The following is a 24,445-nucleotide window of genomic DNA, read 5'->3' on the forward strand; positions in this document are numbered from 1 at the left end:
AGGTTTGCCTAACTACCAAACCCTTAAATTAACTCTAGCACCCAGACATTCATTATATGGATCTCTTCCAACTCTGTACCATAGTTGATCATTTAGTCATTCATTCCCCCATTCAACAAATCTTTATTGAGCACCTACTATGTGAGTGGCACAATGGTACTAGGCACTGGGTATATAATGGCCTAGTATATGCCATGGCTTCTGCCCCCGCTCAGGCTTACAGTCTAGCAGGGAAGATAGGCATTAAACAAGTAAACACAGAAATGTGAGTGCTATGAAGGAAAACAGCAAGTGCTATGAGAATGACTAACATCCTTTCAGATTTGGTATTCTTTGCAATATCAACCTTTCTCAGAAAGGGACATTTAAACTAGACTCTGAAGGATCATCAGATTCAGTCAGGTAAGCAATGAGGGAAAGAACATTCCACGGAGAGGGGATAGCATATGCAAACATCCACAGGTGAGAAGAGCCTGCTGCTTCTAAGACTGAAGGCAGGTGAGGGTAGCTAGAGAACAAGGAACCAGGAGGAACAGGACAAAAGGATAGGCCAGGCCACACAGAGTCATTTCTATTCCTTTTATGTTAAATTTCTGAAAGGCTCTGCCCTAATCATTGGACCCCTACACAGAAGGACACAGATGCTAATCTCTAAGTTTCATATTTTACTCCAAACGGCTTTCCAGATTCTAGCTGTTCCCAAGAAGCCTTCCCTCAAATACCCAAGGAGCAGCTCGTTCAGCCACTGGGCCCTCCTTATACCCCAAATGCACAGGAAAGTGAACACATGGATAGTTATTTCCTCCATGTATCCTGAATCCTTTTCTGTGTACTCCTGCCGGCCATTAATAATGCCCCAAGAGTCTGGCTGCTGGTCAGACCTTCCTTTCATCTGACCTGCTGGGCAATTATTCTTAAAACCACAAAAAAGTGGCATTGTTGTTAAGATAACATCTAGTATATATCATCTAAGATCATCATGAGAACTACTCTAATGCATTGCTGAAAGAGCGGGTAATTTTTAATAGGAATTATCTCATTTCATACAGGTCCTCTGATGGTTAGCACTGATGTTTCCTATGGATCAATGGCAGAGCCAAGATTTGCCATCTGTTCAAAGGCAGGGATCATGACGGAGTTTTCTCTATAGTGATTCTCCCAAGCTGCTGTGAGAAGCCAAATCTATATGTGCATAATCCAGAGATATGCCACTAAAACTTTTCTGCCTACTCAGAACGGCATTCAGTGGCCACTCAATCATGCATTTAAGGAAATAGAACCACTTTTGAATAAAGAAATATAATATCTCAAAAATCTTCAATAGAGTAGCCAGGCAACCATGGCATCAATACCTCTTGTACCAGATCTCAAGTATAAATTTCAGATTGTTTCCAGTGTGTTCTACAGAGCAGAACAAATCACTACAAGAAAATAAAATTAAATTCTCCCGACGATTTTGTACAAAATGGAAAGTAGAGAGACTCAGAAATTTATCGGAAATTAATATTTCAAGAAAAACAATTGATCAGAAAAAGAAGGCATTAAAGGTTTAAAACATCACCTCCCATAAAGACAGTAGATACCGCAGCCACTCAATGGCCCACCCACATCCCACTGGCATCACCTGTGCATACAGACTTGCTGGGTCCCATTGTTCCTGCCACCCCCCTACCCCACCCCAAGCATGCTCACCCTCTAGAGCAGCCCTCAACCAGTGATAGATGGCAGGTTAGTGGATAAGTCCCCAGCTTCCCTGTCCCTTTGGTGAGACAACTCTGAGGCATGTTCTACATAGTCTTCCCAAGTTCCCCAATAGTAGAGTCTCAGTTTCCCACAGTGGTAATCTGCTCATTAACATACCCTCTGTTGCCTTTCTTCCTTTCCTGTCTCACTTCCCTGGTTCCCCTTCTGAAACTTCCTAGGATCACCTCCCAAATATACTATTTGCCCCCAATTTTCAGTATTTTTAATAATTTTTATTAGTTTTATCTTTAATATTTAGTATATTTAATACCAGAGTTCATACAATGCAATAGAAAAATAAAAAATAAGTATGAAGCTTAGAAAAGAACTTGATAGAAGTACTTATGTAAAATATTCATAAGAATCAGCAGGAAATTATTGGAACTAGTAAAAATTTAACAAGATGGCTGGATAAAAATCAACCAGTAGCAAAAATGGATTTAACATTAGAAAATCAATGTTATCCACTACGTTAACAGAATAAAGGATCACAATTATTTGGTCATCTTGAAAAATGTAGAAAAAGTATCTAATAAATTTAACAGCCAATAATAGAAATGTTTATAATAAAACCCCACAAAAATCATTTGACATAGTGGCATGTTACGCTCTAAAAAAATAGCATTTCTTATTGCCAGTTATTATTAAACATAAAATATAATACCATATATAATTATTTGCCCCCAAATTCTTATCTCAGGAGCTGCTTCTGTGGGGAACATAGATTATGATTCTAGTAGCATATAAATGTTCTCATTAAGAAAAATTAGTGATAAAAATATCAACCTGAAATTGCTTCCAAAATTAATTAACTAGCAACAGCAGCAACAACAAAACTAGACATAGATTAGTTGAGGTAGCAGGAAAATAATTTGAGGGAAATTTGGCATTTGGCAGTGAAATAAATCATAACTATGGCTTTTAGTTAACTGATGTTCTGACAAAATCTTTATTGTTCAAGCAAAACATTCTTCAGTACAATGTGTTAGTAGAAAGCAAAGTGAGGAAGCACACGGAGTAGGTTTTACTGTCCCTGGAACAGTGATGTAATTGAGTTTCAATCCAGGAATAGGACTGAGATTGCTGATAGGATGAAGGATGCATTACAAAGGCAAGATCTCAAGATTTGTCTATAAGCATTCGACTAATAAAATGATGTTTCAAGTTAAAGAGTCACAGAACTTTTGAAAGGAAAGCAACATTCAAGATCATTTGGTCTCTCTCTCTCTTTTTTTTTTTTTTTAAAAGAGGGCTATAGGGTACAGAAAAGTTTGGTGACCTGCTTAAAGCCACACAGGTAGTGGCAGAGTTGAGATCTGGCTCACGTTAGTCCTCTGCTTACAAAACCTTCAGTAACTCCCTAGGACCTACAGAACAAAATCCGAATTCATTAGCTTATCAGTCAAGGTCCTCAACCACTGGAGCCAACCTCCCTCCTCAGCCACATATTTCTCTCTAGCCTCCTAAATGAACCCCTCACTCAAGCTAAACTGGCCTGTTCCCTGCAGTCAGAGCCCTCCTCATCCTCCAGTCTCATCAAAAGTCAACCGCTGGAATACCTGGGGTGGTGCTGGGTGAACTTGCAACCTGGCACCTTGAGTACAACCACAGACACAGCCTGAACTGGTACCCAATCTATGGCCCTCTGCCTCCCTTTTATTTCTTACCTTTGATGAGTGTACTTCTAATTCCCAGGAAGTCAAGGGACTTGCGTGCAGATACCCAGCTAGTTACTAGCAGAGCTGGGGTAGAATACAGGCTACCTAACTCCCAAACCAACACTTTCCCCACCACACAACATCCTTTCTTTTTTTTTTTTTGGAGACAGAGTCTCACTCTCTTGCCCAGGCCAGAGTGCCGTGGCGTCAGCCTAGCTCACAGCAACCTCCAACTCCTGGGCTCGAGCGATCCTCCTGCCTCAGCCTCCCAAGTAGCTGGGACTACAGGCATGCGCCACCATGCCCGGCTAATTTATATATATATATATTTTTAGTTGTTTGGCTAATTTCTTTCTATTTTTAGAAGAGACAGGGTCTCGTTCTTGCTCAGGCTGGTCTCGAACTCCTAAGTTCAAACAATCCTCCCGCCTTGGCCTCCCAGAGTGCTAGGATTACAGGCGTGAGCCACCGCGCCCGGCCTAAAACGTCCTTTCTTTACAAGTACTTCTACGTAGGTATAAACATACCCTCTCTGTCTTGCTTAAATAATAGCTGTGATGTGCTACAAAGTATTCACACACACTAAAACACAACTATTCTGAATCTTAAGTATTATTTAAAACTAAATTACTAATATTTCATCTAAAATAAAATGTAAATTGTCATCCTGAATTTATAAAAGCATTACATAGGGCTGATTTGGTGGCTCTCATGTCTCTTCAGAAACTTGTCCAAGGAAATCGGAAAGGCTGTCTCCCTGTTTCTCCTGATCAATGTCCCCATTTCAAAGGCAACAGTGATAGGGATGAACTCATGTGAAGTTTCTCTATACACACTCTAAGGCATAGGAGATGGAATCTACAGGAAACTCTCAACAAATACTTCCTAAATGGAAGTGTGGCTTTTTTCATTTGTTTGAAGTCCTCAGGCAGAGGGTGAGAAGGCAGCTTGTCCAGGTTTAACGTCTCCTGGACTTCCAGATTCAACATGGCAACCAGGACATCAGAATGCAGGTAACAAGGAATGTCCACTTGCTATCTATTCTAAGAGCCAATGGAGGCTTTGGTAGCAACTTACACTGGTCAGGATTTTCCTCAGAAATGGTTAATAATGGTTTACTCTATGTGTCAAAATATATTACAGAGGAATTTCTAGTCCTTACATCCTCAAGCTGATATCTGAAGCTGGTAATTGTAGTATGTGCTACCATGAGCCTCAAAACATTAATCAAGTGAGCAACTGGTAAGGCTGTTATCACTGGAATTTTCTGGATGCCTAGTCACAAAGACAAAAGATGTTAAAACAAAGTCTTCTGTATCTGATCTTAATGTAATGGGGAAAAAATACCTTAAACCACTAGAGGAAGTATTTTTCCCCCAAAAAATACACACGAGAAAAACATATAAACATAAGAAACTGTGTTCTTAAGTTCCACTGATGGAAAATTGGATGTTAGGTAAGGGGGAAAAGAAACTTCAATAATTCTTTACTAATTGTATTCAAATATTATTAGTCTTAACTCTTTCAGTATTTCATTTTCTTAGGTCGACAGAAAAGTTGGCCACAACACCGTAACTGTGTTTTAGGTTCAGACCATTGTTGAAGATGACCTAACGCTGGTGGCTGGGATTCTCTGTTAGGAAATAGAAGGGCAATTAGCATTCATCCAACATCATCTATGTACCAGGAACTATGCTAAATATTTTACTTATGACATTCCTATTTAATTCTTAGAACCCCTCATTAATTCCCATTATCCAAATTTTTTTCACAGCACTCCAGCCCATGGTTCGTGGGAGTCAACGGCAGAGTGATTTTGAAATATTTCTCAAACCATCCTCAAGTTAAATGCTCTCTGGACGGCCAATAGTCGGTTAAGAGCAATGGGCAACTTTTTGTTTAAATTACAAGTAGTTTTTCTTGCCTACTTTAAACAATCATAATTCCTACAGACTAAGCCACTAAAGTCAGTTGGCACTTGCCATGTTGAATCTGTAATCTTTTTATGTAACACTAGGTTATCTCCCAATTCGAATTAAGAAGTAAGAATGGGGGATAAATGGAGAAGGGACTGAATTTTTACGAACTGCCTTCTATCTGCCGCGGGCCGTGCAGGCCACTTGTATATAGCATATCTTATTTAATTCTCATTACAGGCATCACCAGCCAGGTTTACAGATGAGCAAACTCAGGCTTAAGGAGTTTAATTACCTTGGCAACATCCTATTGCTGGTAAGTGATTCAAATGTCAAAGTGTGTGCTCTTTCCATATCCCACAAGGCTTCCTATTTGTCAATGTCTGGAGACATTTTGGTTGCTACCTTTGGGGGAGTGCTATTGTCATCTAGTGGGTAGAGACCAGGGATGTCGCTAAACATAGGACAGCCCCCACCACAGAGAATTATCCAGCTCTAAATGTCAATAGTGCCAAGGTTGAGAAACCTGCTGTAGAGTAATAAACTTTGAATTTGCCAAACATACTATTCCTTTTTCACAAATTTCTACATTCATATAAACCCTGTCTCATTTAAAATAGTCATTTCAGAAGGCCATATACTTATTCCAACAATATTCTTGCGCTAACAACACCTCTATAAACTTCTCTTTATGAATTTCCTTCGGAGCCAGAGGTATGTTATCTTAAATATCTTCTGTGGTGGAAATCTCTGTATTTTGTTAATAGTTTAGATATTTCGAAATGGTCAAGCATTATCCCCCAAACCTGGTGAAAATGTGGGTGATCAAGCTACACAATAATAGTAACAGCCATAGCCAGGCACCTGCTTCATGTCAGCAGTGCTCTAAGTAACACTTACTATACGGTAGATGTTAGTATCCCATTTAACAGATGAGGAAGCTAATACTTCAGAAGGTTAAGTGGCTAGACCACAGCCATAACACTTAAATATAGAGGCTGGAATCCAAACCCAGATCGGTCTTCAAAATCCACTGGAATGATTTCCTATGTGCCTTGTAAGCTGGCTCTTAAGGCAATTCCAAAGAAAAAAATCCCCTCTCTCCACTGACATCACATCATTGTGAATAACGGGAGCACTGTCAAAATGAATGCACAGCACTGCGGTGCAATTAGTTTGAAGAGAACAAGTCTGCTTACCTGTATAAATTCAAGTATGTGTGTGTAATATGTACACAAGTGTGAATTTTTTTGATCACCTGTTGACTTCAGTCACCACTCATGAGCTCTCTCCTTATTTACAATGGCCCTTCCGCTGACATGTAAATAAGTCAGGAAATAAAGGAGGAAGGACAAAAAGGAGGGAACTGAACAAGGAAGTAGACAGAAAAGGAAGATATCGTAGGCTCAAGAAGGGCAGCAAGGAGGAACGAAGACAGACAGAAGTGTCAAGCCCTTTGGGCAAATATCTTTTAGAAAAAAAACCCATGTATTATTGGCAAGGTCACTGCTCAGAAGATAAGGGAGTGGTTCATTTCTCAGAAAACAAATGCAACTGGCTTCTTGCTATAAAAAGTATATATTATGCAATGATTTCATGAATATGACACTGCAAGCACAAGCAACCAAAAATAGACAAAATTTGACTACATCAAATTTAAAACTTATAGACACCAAAGGACACAATCAACAGAGTGAAAAGGCAACCTATGGAATGGGAGAAAATATTTGCTAATCATATATCTGATCAGGAGTTAATATCCAGAGCACATAAAGAACACTTACAACTCAAAAACAACAAAAATCAAATAACCTGATTTAAAAATGGGAAAAGGACTTGAATAGACATTTCTCCAAAGATGGTATACAAATGTCCAACAAGCAGATGAAAAGATGCTCAATGTCACTCATCAGAGAAATGCAAGTTGAAACTCTAATGAGATATTATTTCATACCCATTAGGATGGGTACTATAAAAAAAACCCTAGAAAATAAGTGTTGGCAAGGATTAGAGAAATTGTACTCTGTTGGTAGGAATGTAAAATGGAGCAGCTGCTATGGAAAACAATATGGAAGCTCCTCAGAAACTTAAAAATAGAACTACCATATGATCTAGCAATTCCACTTCTGGGCATATATCCAAAAGAATTCAAAGCAACGTCTCAAAGAGATACTTGCACACCTATGTTCATAGTAGCCCTAACCTAAATGTGTATTGACAGCTGAATGGATAAAGAAAATATACACAGAATGGAGTATTACTCAGCCTTAAAAAGGGAAGAAATTATGACATATGCTACGTGAACAAATCTTGAGGACATTACACTAAGTGAAGTAAGGCAGTCACAAAAAGACAAATATTGTATCTTTCCACTTATGAGGTATCTGGAGCAGTCAAATTCATAGAGACAGAAAGTAGAATGGTGGTCGCCAGGGGCTGGGGAGGAAGGGGAATGGAGAGTTGTTGTTTAATAGGTACAGTTTCAGATTTACAAGATGAAAAGATTCTAGAGCTGTTTCACCATAAGGTGAACATATTTAACAGTCCTGAACTGCATGCTTAAAAATGGTTAAGATGGTAAATTTTATATTATGTGGTTTTTATCTCAATAAAAACCAAAAGTTTATATTATAAAAGCAGCTTCGATACTCAGCTACCATCTAAAACTCTTATCACATTTGACAAACCAGGACACATAAAGGGACAGCCCAACAATTTCAAGCAGAGGCCCATGGCTTATTTGGGTTGCCCTTCAGACCAACACAATATAAGCTAAAGCCTGCTGAAAAGATTATAACTGATTATGCTATGATATTATTAATATTAGCATTAAAAACTAGTGTGTGCAGTGCTCTTTGCTAAAATCAGGGATTTCTAGTCCCAGATCTCATACTGACCAGCTGTTATATTTTGGGCCCTTGCCTTTCTTTCTTTCTTCTTCCTCTCTAAAATAAAGGGTTTGGACTAGATGATTCCTTCTAAGTTGGCATACTGTGTGGTTCTCTTCATTACTGGCAAAGCAATAACAAATATGTAACCTTCTTTTGCAACATGTTTTTAGGTACCTGGAGACAATCCATTATAAAAGTGGGAAGATGACATCATTTTTCTACTTTTGACAAACATGCAATAAAAGACATATAAATCAAGATCATGAGATCAAACAGTGAACGTAAACAGAAGAGACAAAAGGAGACTAATGGCTACTGAAGAGATAATAAGCCCGCACTGCCCTCCTAGGGACGTGTGTCTCTCAACCCAAGCAATGACCTGGCTGGGGAGCCCAGAGGCTAAAACAAGCTTGCAGTGCCTCTGGTGTGGGCTGGATTCAGTGGCCTTCATCCAATATCCCCCTTACATTTCTAGGGTCCATGTAGCATCTTCTATCACTCCCCTTATTTATAGAACGACACATGAAACATTTCAATAAATGTGTCATGCATCCAGTTGCCCCTCCACTTGCTGAGGGGCAATGAGATAAATTTTGCCAGTGTTGCTAGTCTTGACCCAAAGATGCTGGAGGTAGAATATGAGCACCTGCCTTCTATTAATGTCTTGCGATATGCAAGTTTTGTTTTATTTTTAACCTAGGACTTTGATTCTGACCTTCTTCTTCTGAACCATCCTTCTGCCTTCTGGCTGGATCCCTGGTCAGGATATTAGTGTATCTAATAAAGTCCTATCTATAAAAGCAACAGCAAATAAAAATCACTCATAAAGGATCCCATGCCACTGAGAGGCAGTTTAACTGCTCAGTGGAAACTTGAAGTAGCTTTAAATGGGCTTCTGAATGCAGTGAAGTGGAAGCTATCAAGCCAGCTTTCCCACTAACAGGCAGCCCTTGCTATCTGAGGGTCAAATGCCATCCATTACTGCCAACCTTCAGTAACTAATTTATGGTCACGATTTGCTCCACTTCCGAAGAGTTAAAAGTCAACTGTAATGCAGGAAAATTCATTTTTTGTCCATCGCTATTTTCCCCTTTACAGATACAAGGTAATGCTATAAACTTCCTAAAAACTGTGAATAGTGGTTGAGTATCCCTTTTCTGAAACACTTGGAATCAGAAATGTTTTGGATTTTTTTTTTCCTTTCAGATTTTGAACATTTGCATTTTATTTACCAGTTGAGCATCCCTCATCTGAAATCTGAAATGTTCCAATGAGCATTTTCTTTGAGCATCATGCCGGTGCTCAAAAAGTTTCAGATTTTGGAACACTTAGAATTTTGGATTTTTGGATTAATGCAAAATCCAACCATGACTATGATGACATCTGGCCTAGTTAAACCTAAAGCAAAAATATGAAATTCAGGATCAGACTGTATGTATAAATGAAGCAAATACAGCAATTCTATGGAAAATCCTTAGTTTGTTGGGAAAAAAATGAGGTTCTCAGTATTGAGGACCCTGCCTGTCCTACAAAATAGAGCCACTGTCTAATAGGAGATAATAAAATGGAAAAAAACTGTCAAAGAGAAAGGTGGTTCTCTGGTACACAATCCCAGCCATTTTGCTTCCAAATTAGAAAAATATTTGTCTCACGATCACCTCATCCTGCCAAGCCCATTTCTCTTAGATACCAATTTTCCATTTCTAACCTTTATTGCTTTGAGAAAACAATAATAGATTGTTTTACTCTCTGTTTGACAACAATTACCTCTACTTTGGGAAAAAGAAATAGTGATGAGTGACTTAAACGGCCATTAGTTTTTATTTAACAAACCAATTTTTTAAATAGCCCTTACAGTGCACTAGGCATTCTCCCATGAACCTTATAAGTGATAATTCATTTAATCCTTACAAATCAAGGATCAATCAAGTATAGGTAAGCACAAATAAAAATGGAGCCTATTATGCTAGCGGAACGAAGTTACAAGACTGTTTTTTCAGGCTTAATGAAGACTGGCCTTCATTCACGAAGATGCTCCCCACCTTGGGATGCTGGGTTTAAAGGCCACTGGGGAGAAAGTAGGCATATTTTCATAAAGACCAGGAAGCTTCCTCCCAAAAAGGAATCAGAATCCTATCACTGTCTGCCAGTGTCTACCATGTGCATACGCTATATACCCAACAGAAACACGTCCATGTGTGTACAAAAACCATATACAAGAATGTTCACAGCAGCACCAAACTGGAAACAACCTAAAGGTTCATCAGCAGTAAAATGGATAAATATTATAAATTGTGGCCTATCCATACACTGGAATACTCTACAGCAATGAGAATGAATGAACTACTAACATACACAACAGCGTAATGAAGCTCATGAACGTGACAGTGAGTGAAATAAGCCAGACACAAAAGAGTATATACTATGAGATTCCATTTACATGAAGTTTAAGGGCAAGCAAAACTGATCTATGGAGACAGAGGTTGCAATAGTGGCTGCCCATGGAGAGGTGAGGATTGTCCACAAAGGAGCACAAGGAAACTTCTGGAGTGATAGAAATGTTTTCTGTTTTGATAGGGGTGTTGTTTGCATGTGTGTATCTATTTATCAAGCTTAAATTATATACTTAAGATCTATGCATTTCACTGACTATAAATTTTACCTTGATTTAAAAGAGAGAGATGTGATCTCATATGTGTTATGAAACACTCAAAGCCATGGGTGCCCATTTTGCTGCTGTTCCGCAGGTACTGCTAGTGGGAGATCAACAATCTGTAGCCTAATCCAGTTGATGAAGCAAATCACAGCCTCTCAAAGTAGGAAATCAGACACAAGAGTGCTCTAATTCAGCTCGCCTTCAACCCTCGCTTTATTCATTCCCTGTGGGGAAGATTGACGAGGAAGTGCCAGAACTCTCCGGCTCTCAAGTCAAGTTTGAACACCTTCCCAGAGTGCTCTGCTGTATGATTCTATATAACTAATTCTGGCTCAAGCAGAGGACAGGCCCAGTGGGGAGTGTATCTGGGCAGGATTCTTGTGATATTCACCTAATGCTGCTCCTCTTCCTATGTATTATCAATGGAGGAAGGGAGACTGTAGAACTAACACATTTAGGCATCTGGGATTTTGTGAGGTTGAATGTGGCAAACTCATAGTTATCCTCCAAATCCACAGTAGCCAAGTTTGGATGGGCACATGGCCAACCAGCTAGAGACTACATTTCCCAGCTTCCCTTGCAGCTAATTGGAGTCATGTGACTGAGTTCTCACCAGTGGAAAGTGAGTAGAAGTGGCATGTGTAAATTCTACTTGCTTTGAAGTAAATCACTTGCCCTGGGCTTCTTCTCTTTCCCCCATTCCACAGACCGGAACCCAGAGTGGCAGTGATCTAGCTTCAACTATGCAGGTAAAGACAACACTCCAGGGGATGAAAGAGCTACTTAACAGTTGGATGCCAAGTCCCTGAACAGCTCCTGGAGCAGTGCTGTGCCACTAGCCTGGTCTAGTCACCTCTAGAGCACTATGTGAAAGAGAAAGTTCAATCTTATTTAAATCATTGCACTTGGGGTCTCTTTGTTACAGCATCTTAGCTGATCCCCCTAGCACTTAAGCTCCTGAGGCCTGTGGTCTCCAGGCAGGAATTTCCAAGATTCATATATTCTATTTAGCCCAGCAATTTGAATTCTCAAGTTCAGGTTATACTAGTACATAAAGACAGCACCCTCTTTTCCTATCATACAACATTCACCCCATTGCTTAAACTAGTCCCCCACAGTCTACAAGATACTATCACTTATCCAAGGTCCTTTGAAGACATGGTCCTCCATCCTCCACACTTAGCCTCATTGTCTGCTGCTTCACCTGCATCTTCTGTTCTAGTTGCACTAGCTGTTCCCTGAATGCACCTTGCACATAAAAAACTCTATGCTCACACTTCTGGTCTGGCCAAATGGAATGGTCTTTTTCACCATCCCCGTCTCCCACTCTCCCCTGTCCATGAGGTAATTCTTAGTAATTCTTCAAAATCCAGCCCAAAGAGCCTAGAGAAGCTTCTCTAAAACTCCCAGGCAGAATGACTCCCTCCCTCTGCTACACTTCATAGCACTTTGGACAAACCTTCAGTAAACCATTTATCACCTTGAGCTATTAGCATTTATTTACATGTCTGATATCACAGCTAGAATGTATGTTCCACAAAGTCCCTAAGGACAAAGACCACGCTTTACCCATCTTTATAACCTTTGCATATAGCATGTGACCTGGCTCATACTTGATGGCTGCTGAATGAAGAAGGAATCACAATTCAATAGGTGGCATGTTTCAAAACCCTACATGTACATTATCATTCTTACCTATTCAGTGCAAATGCGTAGTGGAATTTAATGTTATGCTGATCAGCCAAATCACATGTAGGCAGCATCTCCAGTGTTTCTACCAGTTTCACCATTGCGTCGTAGTCCTGTTGGCAAGAGGTCCCAAGGTGAGAAAGAGAAGAAACACAGCTCTCCACAGATTTTTCTGAATAGTTATAAACATAAGACAGCTTCAGCACATAAAGGCAGGCCTTTCCTTATAGAGGGCAGTTAGTGAAGTTACTTGGAGCCTTTAAAAGAACAGGAAAAAGATTAGAAAACAAGATGGGTGAGAGACGGGGGGACATAGAAGGAATCCCTGCTATCAAAGGGCACAAAGTGACCAAGGGAAAGGGGTTAAATCCAAAGTCAACAAAAGAAAGCAAATGAGCCCAGCAGCCAGGAAAAAACTAACATGTTTTGAGCGAAGGAGAGTTAATACCATCAGCAGGGACACATGTTAAAATGAGCTGGACATAAACACAGAAGAAAACTCACAGCCGACTTCCCAAGTAAAGGAAGAAAACATCCCAGTTCTTCTTATTTTGCCAGAATCAATCAAATTAACATAAACCAGGATTTCTCAACCTTGGCATTATTGACATTTTTGGGCTGGACAATTCGCAGTTGTGGGGGCCATTCTGGGCACTGCAGGATGCTGGCCTCAACCCACCAGATGCCAGCGGCACCTCCCCACACATACATACACTTAGTTTTGACAACCAAAAATGTCTCTAGACACTGCCAAATGTCCCTGAGTTGAGAACCACTGCTCTAAATGCTGCATAATTACCCAGGGAAAAATTGCTATCATGTTTATCTCAGCTGGGTCCCCGCTCAGCAGTGCCACCTGTTATCCTTGCAGCCAGACCCAGAATCATTGGTACTGGCCAACTCACTGACAGCCAGCCATAGTCAGTGGAGGAGGGCTTCCCACTGAAATCCCATGCCTGTCCCATGGCTTTGCACCTTGACGCTGCCGCCACAGGAAAGCAAGGCAGTAAATTCCATGAACCGCCTAGCTCACCTTCAAGCCTAAGAGTCTCATCAATGGAAGGTTAAAAAAATGAAGGGATGCATGAAGGCAGGGACAGAAAGAAGCCAGCAGCTCAGGGGAAGAAAGACTTCAAGAAAGGCCATTCCCATTCTCTTGTCCTGTGGGGCACGATTTAATCGTTATCACAATCCCTAATAACATCTTCTAGTAAAATCAGTTAGATGCATCTGTTTATTATGAAGAGTATGAGGTCCCTAGTTGCTGACTGTGCTCCTGGTCCACGTCATATATGGATAGCTCCGTCGTTTGGATGTAAAGACCTGTGGCCAACAACCTCCAGCATAGCTTTGTAAAATTTTACAGTAAGGTATGTTATCTTGTGTTCCTCCAAAGGGAAGGGAGGCAATACACCCTTAGAAATTGCTCAATGACATTAGACTTGGAGGGGGGAAACACTCAATTTGCTTCATGGTACCACATTCCAAAAGCCGTGTCTCAAGAACTCTCCAGTAGCTTCTGAGGCTTGTCTTGAAATAAGCATCTGCATCCTCTGGGCTCTGAATGTGCCTCTGCTACTCCTCCCTGTCACTGATGAGTGGTGGTTAACAAAGAAGGAAGTGACAAAGGCCTAAAGGAAATAGTATAGCCATAGCCTCAGTTTGTTCTTTTTTTATTCATTTTTGTTTGTTTGTTTTTGTAATATCTCCCTAGTAATCCTTCATGTAGCCTCAGTTTGAATCCTGACCTCACCAACTACTCTGTAACCTTGGGCAGGTTACTTAATTTCTCTGTGCCTCTGTTTCTTCATTCATAAAATGAGGATAATAAGGGTATACATACACCTCGTAAGGTTAAGAGAATAAAATGAATTCAGATTTGCAAAGGTCTTGGAACCATTCCTAGCATAAAGTACACATAAACTGTTAAATTCTTACTTAATTCCTTATATTAAGTAGTCCTGTATATGAGATCTCTTGCTGGAGTGGTCACACCATGATAAGACAAAACCCTCTCCAAAATTTTCACAGCAGATATAAGTTGGATGACCTGTGACCCAGCCACATACTTATTTGTCTATGAAACAGCCAGTTCGACCTAGCCACATACCTATTTGTCTATAAAACAGCTAGTTCACCACACATCTGGTATAAGGGGACTTCATATGAAGAGTTCCTCATGCCAAGGAAGAGCCTGGCATATGTTAGCCCCAGCTAGGCACATTTCGTACCTGGATATCACGGTAGGACAGGAGTAAGTTAATGATGATGTCTGAGGTCAGAACCTCAGTATTATCTATGCGCAGTTTGATCCGAGCCAGCTCCTTTGCCAGTTCCTCGCCCTGGTATTTCTCTCTGGCTTTCCGGATGTCATTTAACAAGGTTTCTTTGTAATAAACACTGGAGAGAGAAACACCAAAACCTCCAGTCACATCCACATGCATCCAGGACTCTCTTCTTTAGTGCTCAAACATGGTTCTCACTGACATGACATAGGCTAACACATGGGGACCTTGGCCCAGACCTGAGCCTCCCTGCATTAGCCAACAGGAGCCACTTTCTACTTGTTATTCATATTTTGCAGAAACTAACCAGTAAATGATGAATAAAAATCAGTTCATTACAACTTGAAAATATTTTCAAAGTTGACCCCATCTGTATTTGGATGAGATGTAGGACTTGCTACTCAACCCAATGTACTTCCTCTGGCATTTTCAAACATATAGAGGACGAGAAGGTACCTTACTTGAATATGTGTTTTGTCCACTAACAACAGATAATCACAAAGCCAAATAGAACTCCAAAAGCCATGAAACACAGATGAGAACTTCTTTAAAACGAATTTCTCTATCAGGTGTCCCCATTAGTAGTCATGAAGCTCTCCCTAGTGGAGGGAGAGCTGGAAATTGGTGTTGTGTCCCCGAGCAATCCAAAAAAAGGACGCATAGAGGCCATGCCTAGAAACTTATGGACAACCTCGTTCTCCTTGTCAAATTTGACTGCCAGAATGTGTTTCTAAAGTAAAATATAAAGCTTCCTTCAGATGATCATCTAGATAATAATGGAAATATTTAAAAACATTTAAGGCAGTGTAAATCCACACTGGAATGTTACCACAGCCTCTCAAAGAGACAACGCTATTGTCTGGTACTTGGTTTAAAACCTTGAATAATAACCTAGTTTCATGTACAGAGGCCACCTTACAATGACCATAGATTGGTATAAATATCTTCTCAATTTTGCAAGGAAGTTTAAAATGGAGACAAGGCATTGCCAAGCAGAAAACTGTCAACCTGTTAAGAAGCTGAAATGATCTAACTGTAAAGAGTAAAATTGGGCTGTTCATTAAAAAGAGAGTAAGCTAAATTAGAGTCTCCAGAGAAATAAAAATAACATGAGGTAGAATAAGAACAAATGGTACTTACTTTCAATAATTATAAAACTATGGCCAGTAAGTGTGCATACAGTACATAGTCTGGTGCAATGCTCATAATAAGACCTCAATTAACAATTAAAGAATAATGTGATGCCCCACAGAAGTGGTTCTGATATTAAAATATCAGTGCATTGATTTAATTTTTTTATTCCCTTGTCAATTTCTATTACCCCAATGATGAGCAAATTAACAGATTCTGCCAGTGTTTAAAATTTTGTCATTAATGGAATGAATCATTAAGTTGGGTGACAGCCATTGCCCATTTGGTGGACTATAAAGGCATCAAAGCTATTATAGTGTTATTAGTTTAGTGTGATGAATAAAATGTTATACTTTAGTCTTGTTTTTCAAGGGTAATTCTGAAAAATAGTCTTAATAAACTGAGAAACCTAATAAGAACAGTAACTTAAGTAAATACAATAACTGACTTGAATATGAATTGGGGACATCAGATATGTAATAAACATGCAGCCATTTCTGCCTCTGGGAACCAGGGAAGATGTTGCTAATCAATGTGAACTTGGAAATGGCTTCAAAGCCCTTTTCAGCACAGGACTCAAGATAAACTATAAATCTATCAGAGTTGGCACTTAAGCTAAAAACTTACCTGTCATCTGTTATCGATGTTTTACCATAAGCACCATTTCTCCTCTCACTAACCACTGCTAGACACCTGCTAGTTCATGGGATGAAATCCACCACTAGGTATTTCAAGCCCTTTGAAATTAAACCAAATCAAAAGAGTTGTTTTCCTACTGATACATACATACACTGAATGAAGAAACAAACTTGAGTCCATTTCTCACAAAGACCTGAATCTTCTGGCAGACCTAAGCCAGCCTACCTCCTTGTCAGACCTGAAAATACGGTATTGGAAGAGTTTTCTCCATTAACTTCACTAAAGTGTTTGTTTTGCAATAAGACAATAGTGAACAAGGTGTGACTGAATGAAGTTTTCCAGGAATGTGCCACAAAATGTCCCCCGTTTGCTTTCTACGTTAGCACGTGGTCACACGTGTCTAGGTTTTCAGTCTTCTTTTCCCATTAAAGTCTGTAGAAGAAAAGTTTGCAGCCAAAGGGGAATTGATGGGATAGAAATGGAAAAGAGACTATTAATAAGTGTGTTAACACCTCACACAATAGTTACACTTCACAGTTCAGGGGGCCACAATTTGAGCCAAAGCATGACGTGAGTGAGGTCCTTTATGTGTCATTACGAGTCAGTCCTGCCAGCACTCTGGATTCTCATTTGTTTTGGAAGAATAAACTCTCCTGTGACAGAACTTATAGAAATAAATCATTTAAATTGGCTGCAAGCAAAATAACTGGATCATTTGGTGAAGAAGAAGGTGTTCTGCCTTTAACTTTTAGAATAAGAACATTTGAAGGTACAGTTTCTCGAGCACTGAGGCTCAAATTGGTGAGCTGACTTTTTCAAGGCTACACAGCTAGGGATCACCTAAGTCAGAATTCAAATCCAAACCTGTCCACCCTAGTGCTCCATGCCACCTCTGATGTAAACCTAAAGGGAACGTGTCACAGTACGTCCAGAGGTCAGGATGGCTGCAGCCGGACTCAAGGCACACAGGCCTATACAGCACAAGAATTTAAGGTCAGAATGACTTGCTGAGGCATTTTAAGAACCTCAACCACTAAGGGAGTGTAAAGTCATGTTCAGAAATGATCTTAAAACACAGAATCTCAGAGATGAAAGAGATCATTTAAAAAAAAAAATCACTGACTTAACTTCCTTATTTTCTAAAAGAGAAAACAGTCACAGAGAAGTTATATGTCAAGGTGGCACAGGCAGTCAGGGCCAGACACAGGCCCAGTCCTGACCTCCTAGCTCTAGTTCTATTCACTTTTGACTTCGCCTCAGTGGCCCAGCTTAGTGAGGTAACCAGGGGCAATAATGGATTCCAGGAAGATTTTTAAGTGATCGGCCAGAGTTCCCCATTCTCTGGGCACCCTGGCTACTTGAAGGCGTACTGCCTCCCCGAAAGCGAAGGGAAACCTTGGCAAGGCTCCTGGGGTTATTGGTGGCTGATGGGAATTACCATGAAGTCACGTGGATGTCCTTGAGGAGGCTAATGAACCTGTCCACGAGGGGCATGCACAGTGGGCCCAGGATGCTGTCCCAGTTGGGCTGCATGTATTCGGAGGCTCGCCTCTGGGCATCACTCTCGCAGCAAAAATAATCAGCGCATGGTGTCACGATGTAGGGGATGAAATAATAATTTCCGCTAGACACCTGGAAAAAAGAAACAAATATGTTCCAGAAAGTAACTCATGTGAAAACATAGCTGTGGCTTCGGGCAGGTGGGACAGAGGAGGAGAAAATGCCTGAGTATGAACAACAATTTGCATGATACAACTATAAATCTATAGGCACAAAACAGGAAACCACCCAATTTCGAAAGTTCTACCACACAGATACGACAAAAATTTGATTCTGAGTGCTCAAGTGATATATATGTGTCTCTGAACTTCACTGGCAGAAATTTTAGGGTTTTAAGTCTTAAATGCATGCATTGTTTCATAACCTGCTCTCCAAACTGGAAAGAACCTGAACCCATTGAGAAGCAAGGATTGTCTATAGCCATACCACCCTGAATGTACCCAATCTTGTCTGATCTTAGAAGCTAAGCAGGGTCAGGCCTGGTTAGTACTTGGAAGGGAGAAACAAGGACTGCTCTCCATACCAGAGGGAGTTTGAATCCACTGATAACCAAAGAACGCAGTGTAGCATATTGTTTTCCTTTCTTTCAGCAAAGATGAAAAAGTCATATTATTTGATAATTTAACTACAAACTTAATAAAAATTGTTTTGTAGGAAGTATATATTAATAAATATGATTAGTCTCAGAGATCTTTTGGGAAAAGAATCCGTTAAAAATTTTTTGTATCATCAAACAATAACCCAGGTAAAATACTATCTTTTTTCTATGGAATGATTACAGTTGGACTATGAATCATGATCTTTGTAAAGCATAAACATTACTTTTAAAGAGCATGACATCAAGGCTCAATTTTTAGCACATTTAGAGGATTAAAATACATTCTTATGCGACATTCTGATATTGTAGTCAATATTTTGCCTATACTCGCCGGGCGCGGTGGCTCACCCCTGTAATCCTAGCACTCTGGGAGGCCGAGGCGGGTGGATCGCTCAAGGTCAGGAGTTCGAGACCAGCCTGAGCCAGAGCGAGTCCCTGTCTCTACTAAAATTAGCTGGTCAACTAAAAATATATAGAAGAAAATTAGCCAGGCATGGTGGCGCATGCCTGTAGTCCCAGCTACTCGGGAGGCTGAGGCAGAAGGATTGCTTGAGCCCAGGAGTTTGAGGTTGCTGTGAGCTATGCTGACGCCACGGCACTCACTGTAGCCTGGGCAACAAAGTGAGACTCTGTCTCAAAAAAAAAAAAAAAAAATTTGCCTACACTGTCATAAAAAGCAACTAGCTTAGAATTTCAACTTTTTAATTCCTGTATCCCCACTAAGTTTTAAAGAACTTATATGATGCCAGAAACAATGCATCTGACTTCTTCTCTTTGATTTTTTAAACTGAATTAGTGGAGTTATCTAGGTATTTTGACATAATGCAGATAGAACCTTGGAAAGTACACTTTCTCCAAGAATGGGGAGTCAAATAAGGGACAAGGTTTCTTCTAAATTAAAAAGAAATTCATTATCATTACAAAAACTGTCAAAATGTCATGATCTCAGATCAAAATGTTTAGGAAAACTTACAACATTGGGGAACTAGTTTCAAATACACACATGCAACACAGATAAGTTTTCCTTTTGAGTAAGATTTGTTTACACAAAAACAGGTGACATTCTTATTTCCATCTAAATTAAAATATAAATAATTGTCCTGAACCTGTCTCGCTTCTATATTGTTGGCATCTACAGCCCTGTCAGCACACATTTTGGACCCTAAAATATTTTGTTAAAAATTACCAGTGCTGCTCCACTAAAACATATTTTAGACTGGGTCAGCAAACTTCTTCTGTAAAGGGCCAGGTAGTCAATATTTTTGGCTTTGCAGATCACACAGTCTTTTTTAAAACTACTCTACTGTGCTGTTGTAACATGAAAGCAGACACAGACGACACATGAACGCATGAGTACAGCTGTGTGTCAATAAAACTCTACAGACACAAATTTGAATTTCATATTTTTATGTGTCCTGAAATCATCATCTTCTTTTGATATTTTCCAACTATTCAGAAATGTAAAAACCATTCTTAGCTCCCAGGCCATACAAAAACAGGTGGCGAGTCAACCCTTGTCATAGACTAAGCTTTCTGGTATTCTATTATCCCTGGAAATAAGGTTTTCTGAGAATACCTACCCTGCTGCAAAACAGCAGCTGGAAACCATCCTTGTGGGCAGCAGCTATTGGCATTACCCCTTATAACATAAATACCAGTGCTATAACTGGAAGGGGCAAAAATTCAGGTGTATAGGTGATAACTGGAGAAGGGGGCTCATGTCTACTTCTCCACAATCACTAGAAATTGCCTACATCACAGGAACAAAGGCCCTTCCCTCCCTGTAACACTTTCATATTCTCAAAGAGACCCAAATTGCCCAGCAAACTAAGGTGTTTGTGGGTTACAGACAAATTTCTCCTTCATCCATGTCAAGAAAGCCATGTTGCTAAAATAAATTAAATGCTACTTATACATTCAGAAGCTAAACTGCTTTTTCTTCCACTTGAAATTGGTTGAGTTTATGATAAAAGCCTTCCTATTTCAGACTGACAGGGAGAAAAGGGCTGTGTGGAACAGTGAGGTCTAGAAGGTAAAATATCTTTGAAGAAATATAGTTTATTATTTTCAAAAAGTTAGAGCTAGACTAAAGGTATGACAAACTCCTCAAATCCTGTCCCCAGAAAAACAACCATAACTGGTGAAAATTTTGTTTTAAAAACCATGGTGATATAGCACTTCTTGTATTATCCTGGATAGAGGTGGAACCCATTCTACTAAGTGATGTATCCCAAGAATGGAAAAATAAGCACCACATGTACTCACCATCAAATTCGTTTTAACTGATCAACACCTAAGTGCACATACAGGAATAACATTTATCGAGTGTCAGGCAGATGGGAGAGGGGACGAGGGGACGGGTATATACACATACAATGAGTGCAATGCGCACCGTCTGGGGGATGGACACGCTTAAAGCTCTGACTCAGGCAGGGTCGGGGGCAAGGGCAATATACGTAACCTAAACATTCGTACCCCCATAATATGCTGAAATAAAAAAAAAAAAAACCATTTAAAGTCTCTATAAGTTGTCCTAAGGGCATACAGCAAGTGGAAAAACATTTCATTCAAGAAAATCTATTATATCTTGGTAAGAACAGGGAGATTCTGTAGCATCTGAGCCATAACTTGTTCATCCCCCACCCCAAGCCCAGAGCGACAGAAGTTCTACTCTGAGTAGGTATGGCCGAGACAACAGGGTTCCCTCTCACTTCCAGTGCAGTATGACAGTTTTTCCTGGGAAGACCAGGCCACCAGCATTCTCATCCACCACAGCCTGGTACTGCAGAAGCTCTATTCCAGGCAAGTGCAGTCAAGGGGACCAGGGCTCCCTTTCTCCACCCAGCCTATATTTGTAAGGCAGAAGCTCTATCATAGGTGAAACAGGCCAAGAATATTGGCCCTGATTGTCCTTGCCGTAAGCTCACTCATAGAGTGAAGGTTCCATGGCAAGAGAGGCAAGCTGAGAAGACCACAGGCTGCCACCCCTGCCCAGCGCCCCACTCATAGAGTAGGGTGTCATCCCAAGAGAAGCAGGCTGCTGTCTCTACCACTAGCTCCAGAACAGTTGTTCAGAGCTCCCAGGGCAGAGGGAGGCAGTAAGGACAGAGCACTCTGCAGCTCTTCATGAAAGGATTAACTTTATGTGGAACACAACATAGAGAAGTTCAAGCTCATGGGCATTATAAAAAAAAAAAGAGAGAGAGAGATTTTGGTGGCAGGCGATTAAGAGAGGGCTGGTAGCTCCATCATAGGAATAAGTGAAGGGTATGCCAGCTAGCAGTTTAACAGAGAAAACCAGGGAAAGAGACAGCTAAGAGGAACCTTCCTGAGGTCAGAGCAAGCCTCAGGGACTACACCTGAGGACTATTCCTGCAAATGGGCCCAACCTTTAATTATATCAGACTGTGGAACAATTTATGCCTCAGGGCATCATCAAAAACAATAGAGCAATTAGCTAACAAAGGAGACTGACAACTAGGTATAATGCCAACACAGAAAATGGGTCAGAAACTTAACAGGAAGATCAGAGAAAGAGAGTCAAAGAGAGTCCAGCTGCTCCCTGGGTGGGGATAAAAGGGTCAGAGTAACTGTGCACATGCCCAAGACTGTGCCCTCTAAGAGTGACATCAGAGGCTGTATACTGCAGAAAAACAGACTTCACTCAACTAGCCTAGCCAAGTCATGAAACAAACAACAAAAACAACATGTGCCAGAGGCAGGAGGGAGAGAGATCAGTATCCAGAGCTGCTATATTTTCTAAAATGTCCAATCTACAACAAAAAAAATACAAAACATGCAAAGAAACAGGAGAGTGTGATCCATAAATGGGGAAAACATCAGGAAATGGTAATTGCCTTTGAAAGGACCCAGATATTGAACTTAGCAAAGACTTGAAAGCAGCTATTATAAATATGTTCAAAGAACTAAAGAAAACCATGCATAAAGAATTAAAGGAAGGTATGATGACAATATCTCAGAGAATATCAATGAAGATAAGTTATTAAAAAAAAAATGGGAATTCTGGAGTTGAAAAGTGTAATAGCCAAAATGAAAAATTCATTGAAGGGGCTCAACAGGTGATTTGAGTGGCAGAAGAAAGAATCAGCAAACTTGAAGATAGATCGACAGAGATTATGTGACCTGAAGTACAGAGAGAAGAACAGAGCCTTAAAGAAACATGGGACACCATTAAGCACACCAATATACATGACACATGATAGGAGTCCCAGAAGAGGAGAGAAAGCAACATAAAAACACTGAAAGAAAAATTGCTGAAAACTTCTAAAATTTGATGAAATCAAATATCTAGGAAGCTAAAGGAACTCCAAGTAGGATAAAGGCAAAGAGGTCCACACCCATACATCATAGTCAAAATTTTGAAAGAAAATTTTGAAAGCAGCAAGAGAAAAATGTCTTGTCATGTACAAGGAGATTAACATCTCCAATGAGATTAACATCTGACTTTTCACCAGAAACAATGAAGGCCATGGGAAGACATAACCAAAGTGTTGAAAGAAAATAAAAAGTTAACGAAGAATCTTGTATCCACCAAAACTATCCTTCAAAAATGAAGGTGAAATAAAGACATTTTCAGATAAACAAAAACTGAGATAATTTGGTGCTAGCAGGTTCATCTTACAAAAATACCAAAGAAAGTTCTTCAGTTTGAAAGCAAGTGACACCAGACAGTAACTTGAATCCACATGATAAAAAACAAAGAATGCCAGTAAAGGTAGTTATGTACACAATTATAAGAGACAATATAATTGCAAATTTCTTCTCCTTTCTTCTCTTAACTGATTTGAAAAGCAGTTTCAGAAAATGATGTATATAATCACATGTCAGGGCTTATAACATATAGAAATATATTTGACAATAACAGCAAAAAGGACACAGGTAGGAAAAAAGTTGTATTGGAATAAGAAAATGACACCAAATGACAACTTGAATCCACAGGAACAAATGATAAGAACCAGAAATGGTAAATTAAAAGGTTAATAATAACAATCTCTCTCTATATATACATATACACACTTGTTTTCTTCTGTTTCTTTAAAAGACATAATTATAACAAAAATACTAATAAACATTACAATTAAATAACCCTGAGCCTCTATAACAGGTAAATTGAAGATGCAAGAATCTAACCTATTTGTACAGAATTATGTCTTAAAATTGTTTCCAAGACAAACACTTCTGCTGAAATCTCATTTACGTTATTCCTTTAGTAAACCTAGTCTTCCCAAATAGCCCAAGAGTAAACTTTGCCCCAGTTCTGCTCAAATCCTAAATAACGAGGTGTGAAAATTGGATTTTGACAAACATATGCTATGTGCTGTCACAAGTTCTTGTTTAAGAAGGCAGAGCAGTAGCAGCAGAGACCTATGAAACCTTCCCTGCAGTTAGGAGAGGGTTTGATCTTTGAGCAAACATTTAGTTACAGTTAGAGAAAAATAAAGAGAAAGAGAGGAAATGCATGAACTCTGAAACCAGCTGAGAGTTTAACGAACAAGACCGAGGAGACAGCAGGAATCTGGAGACTTGAGAAGGTAAAAATACTTCCTTTAAGAAAATCTTTCAGAAAGTGTATAAAAGTTTAAGAAATTTGACAGAAAGAAATGGGACTAATGACTACATTTTAAAAAGCAATTCATAAACTTCCAAATGAAAGTACAG

The 24,445-nt window shown here is 39.8% G+C and overlaps 1 protein-coding gene across 1 annotated transcript in view; it reads right to left on the reverse strand.

Annotated features, from left to right (window-relative positions):
• MAP3K15 (mitogen-activated protein kinase kinase kinase 15) overlaps positions 1-24,445 on the reverse strand; it is a 130,909-nt gene that overhangs the window by 69,864 nt on the left and 36,600 nt on the right. Inside the window, exons 4-6 of the mRNA XM_012651700.1 lie at positions 18,047-18,240; positions 14,785-14,953; positions 12,560-12,666 (exon numbers count right to left, since the gene is read on the reverse strand). Coding sequence (XP_012507154.1) covers positions 12,560-12,666; positions 14,785-14,953; positions 18,047-18,240 — 470 coding nt within the window. The remainder of the gene's footprint in view (positions 1-12,559; positions 12,667-14,784; positions 14,954-18,046; positions 18,241-24,445) is intronic.

This window comes from Propithecus coquereli, unplaced genomic scaffold, assembly GCF_000956105.1.
Source record: "Propithecus coquereli isolate 6110/MARCELLA unplaced genomic scaffold, Pcoq_1.0 Scaffold362, whole genome shotgun sequence".
NCBI classification, from domain to species: Eukaryota; Metazoa; Chordata; class Mammalia; order Primates; family Indriidae; genus Propithecus; species Propithecus coquereli.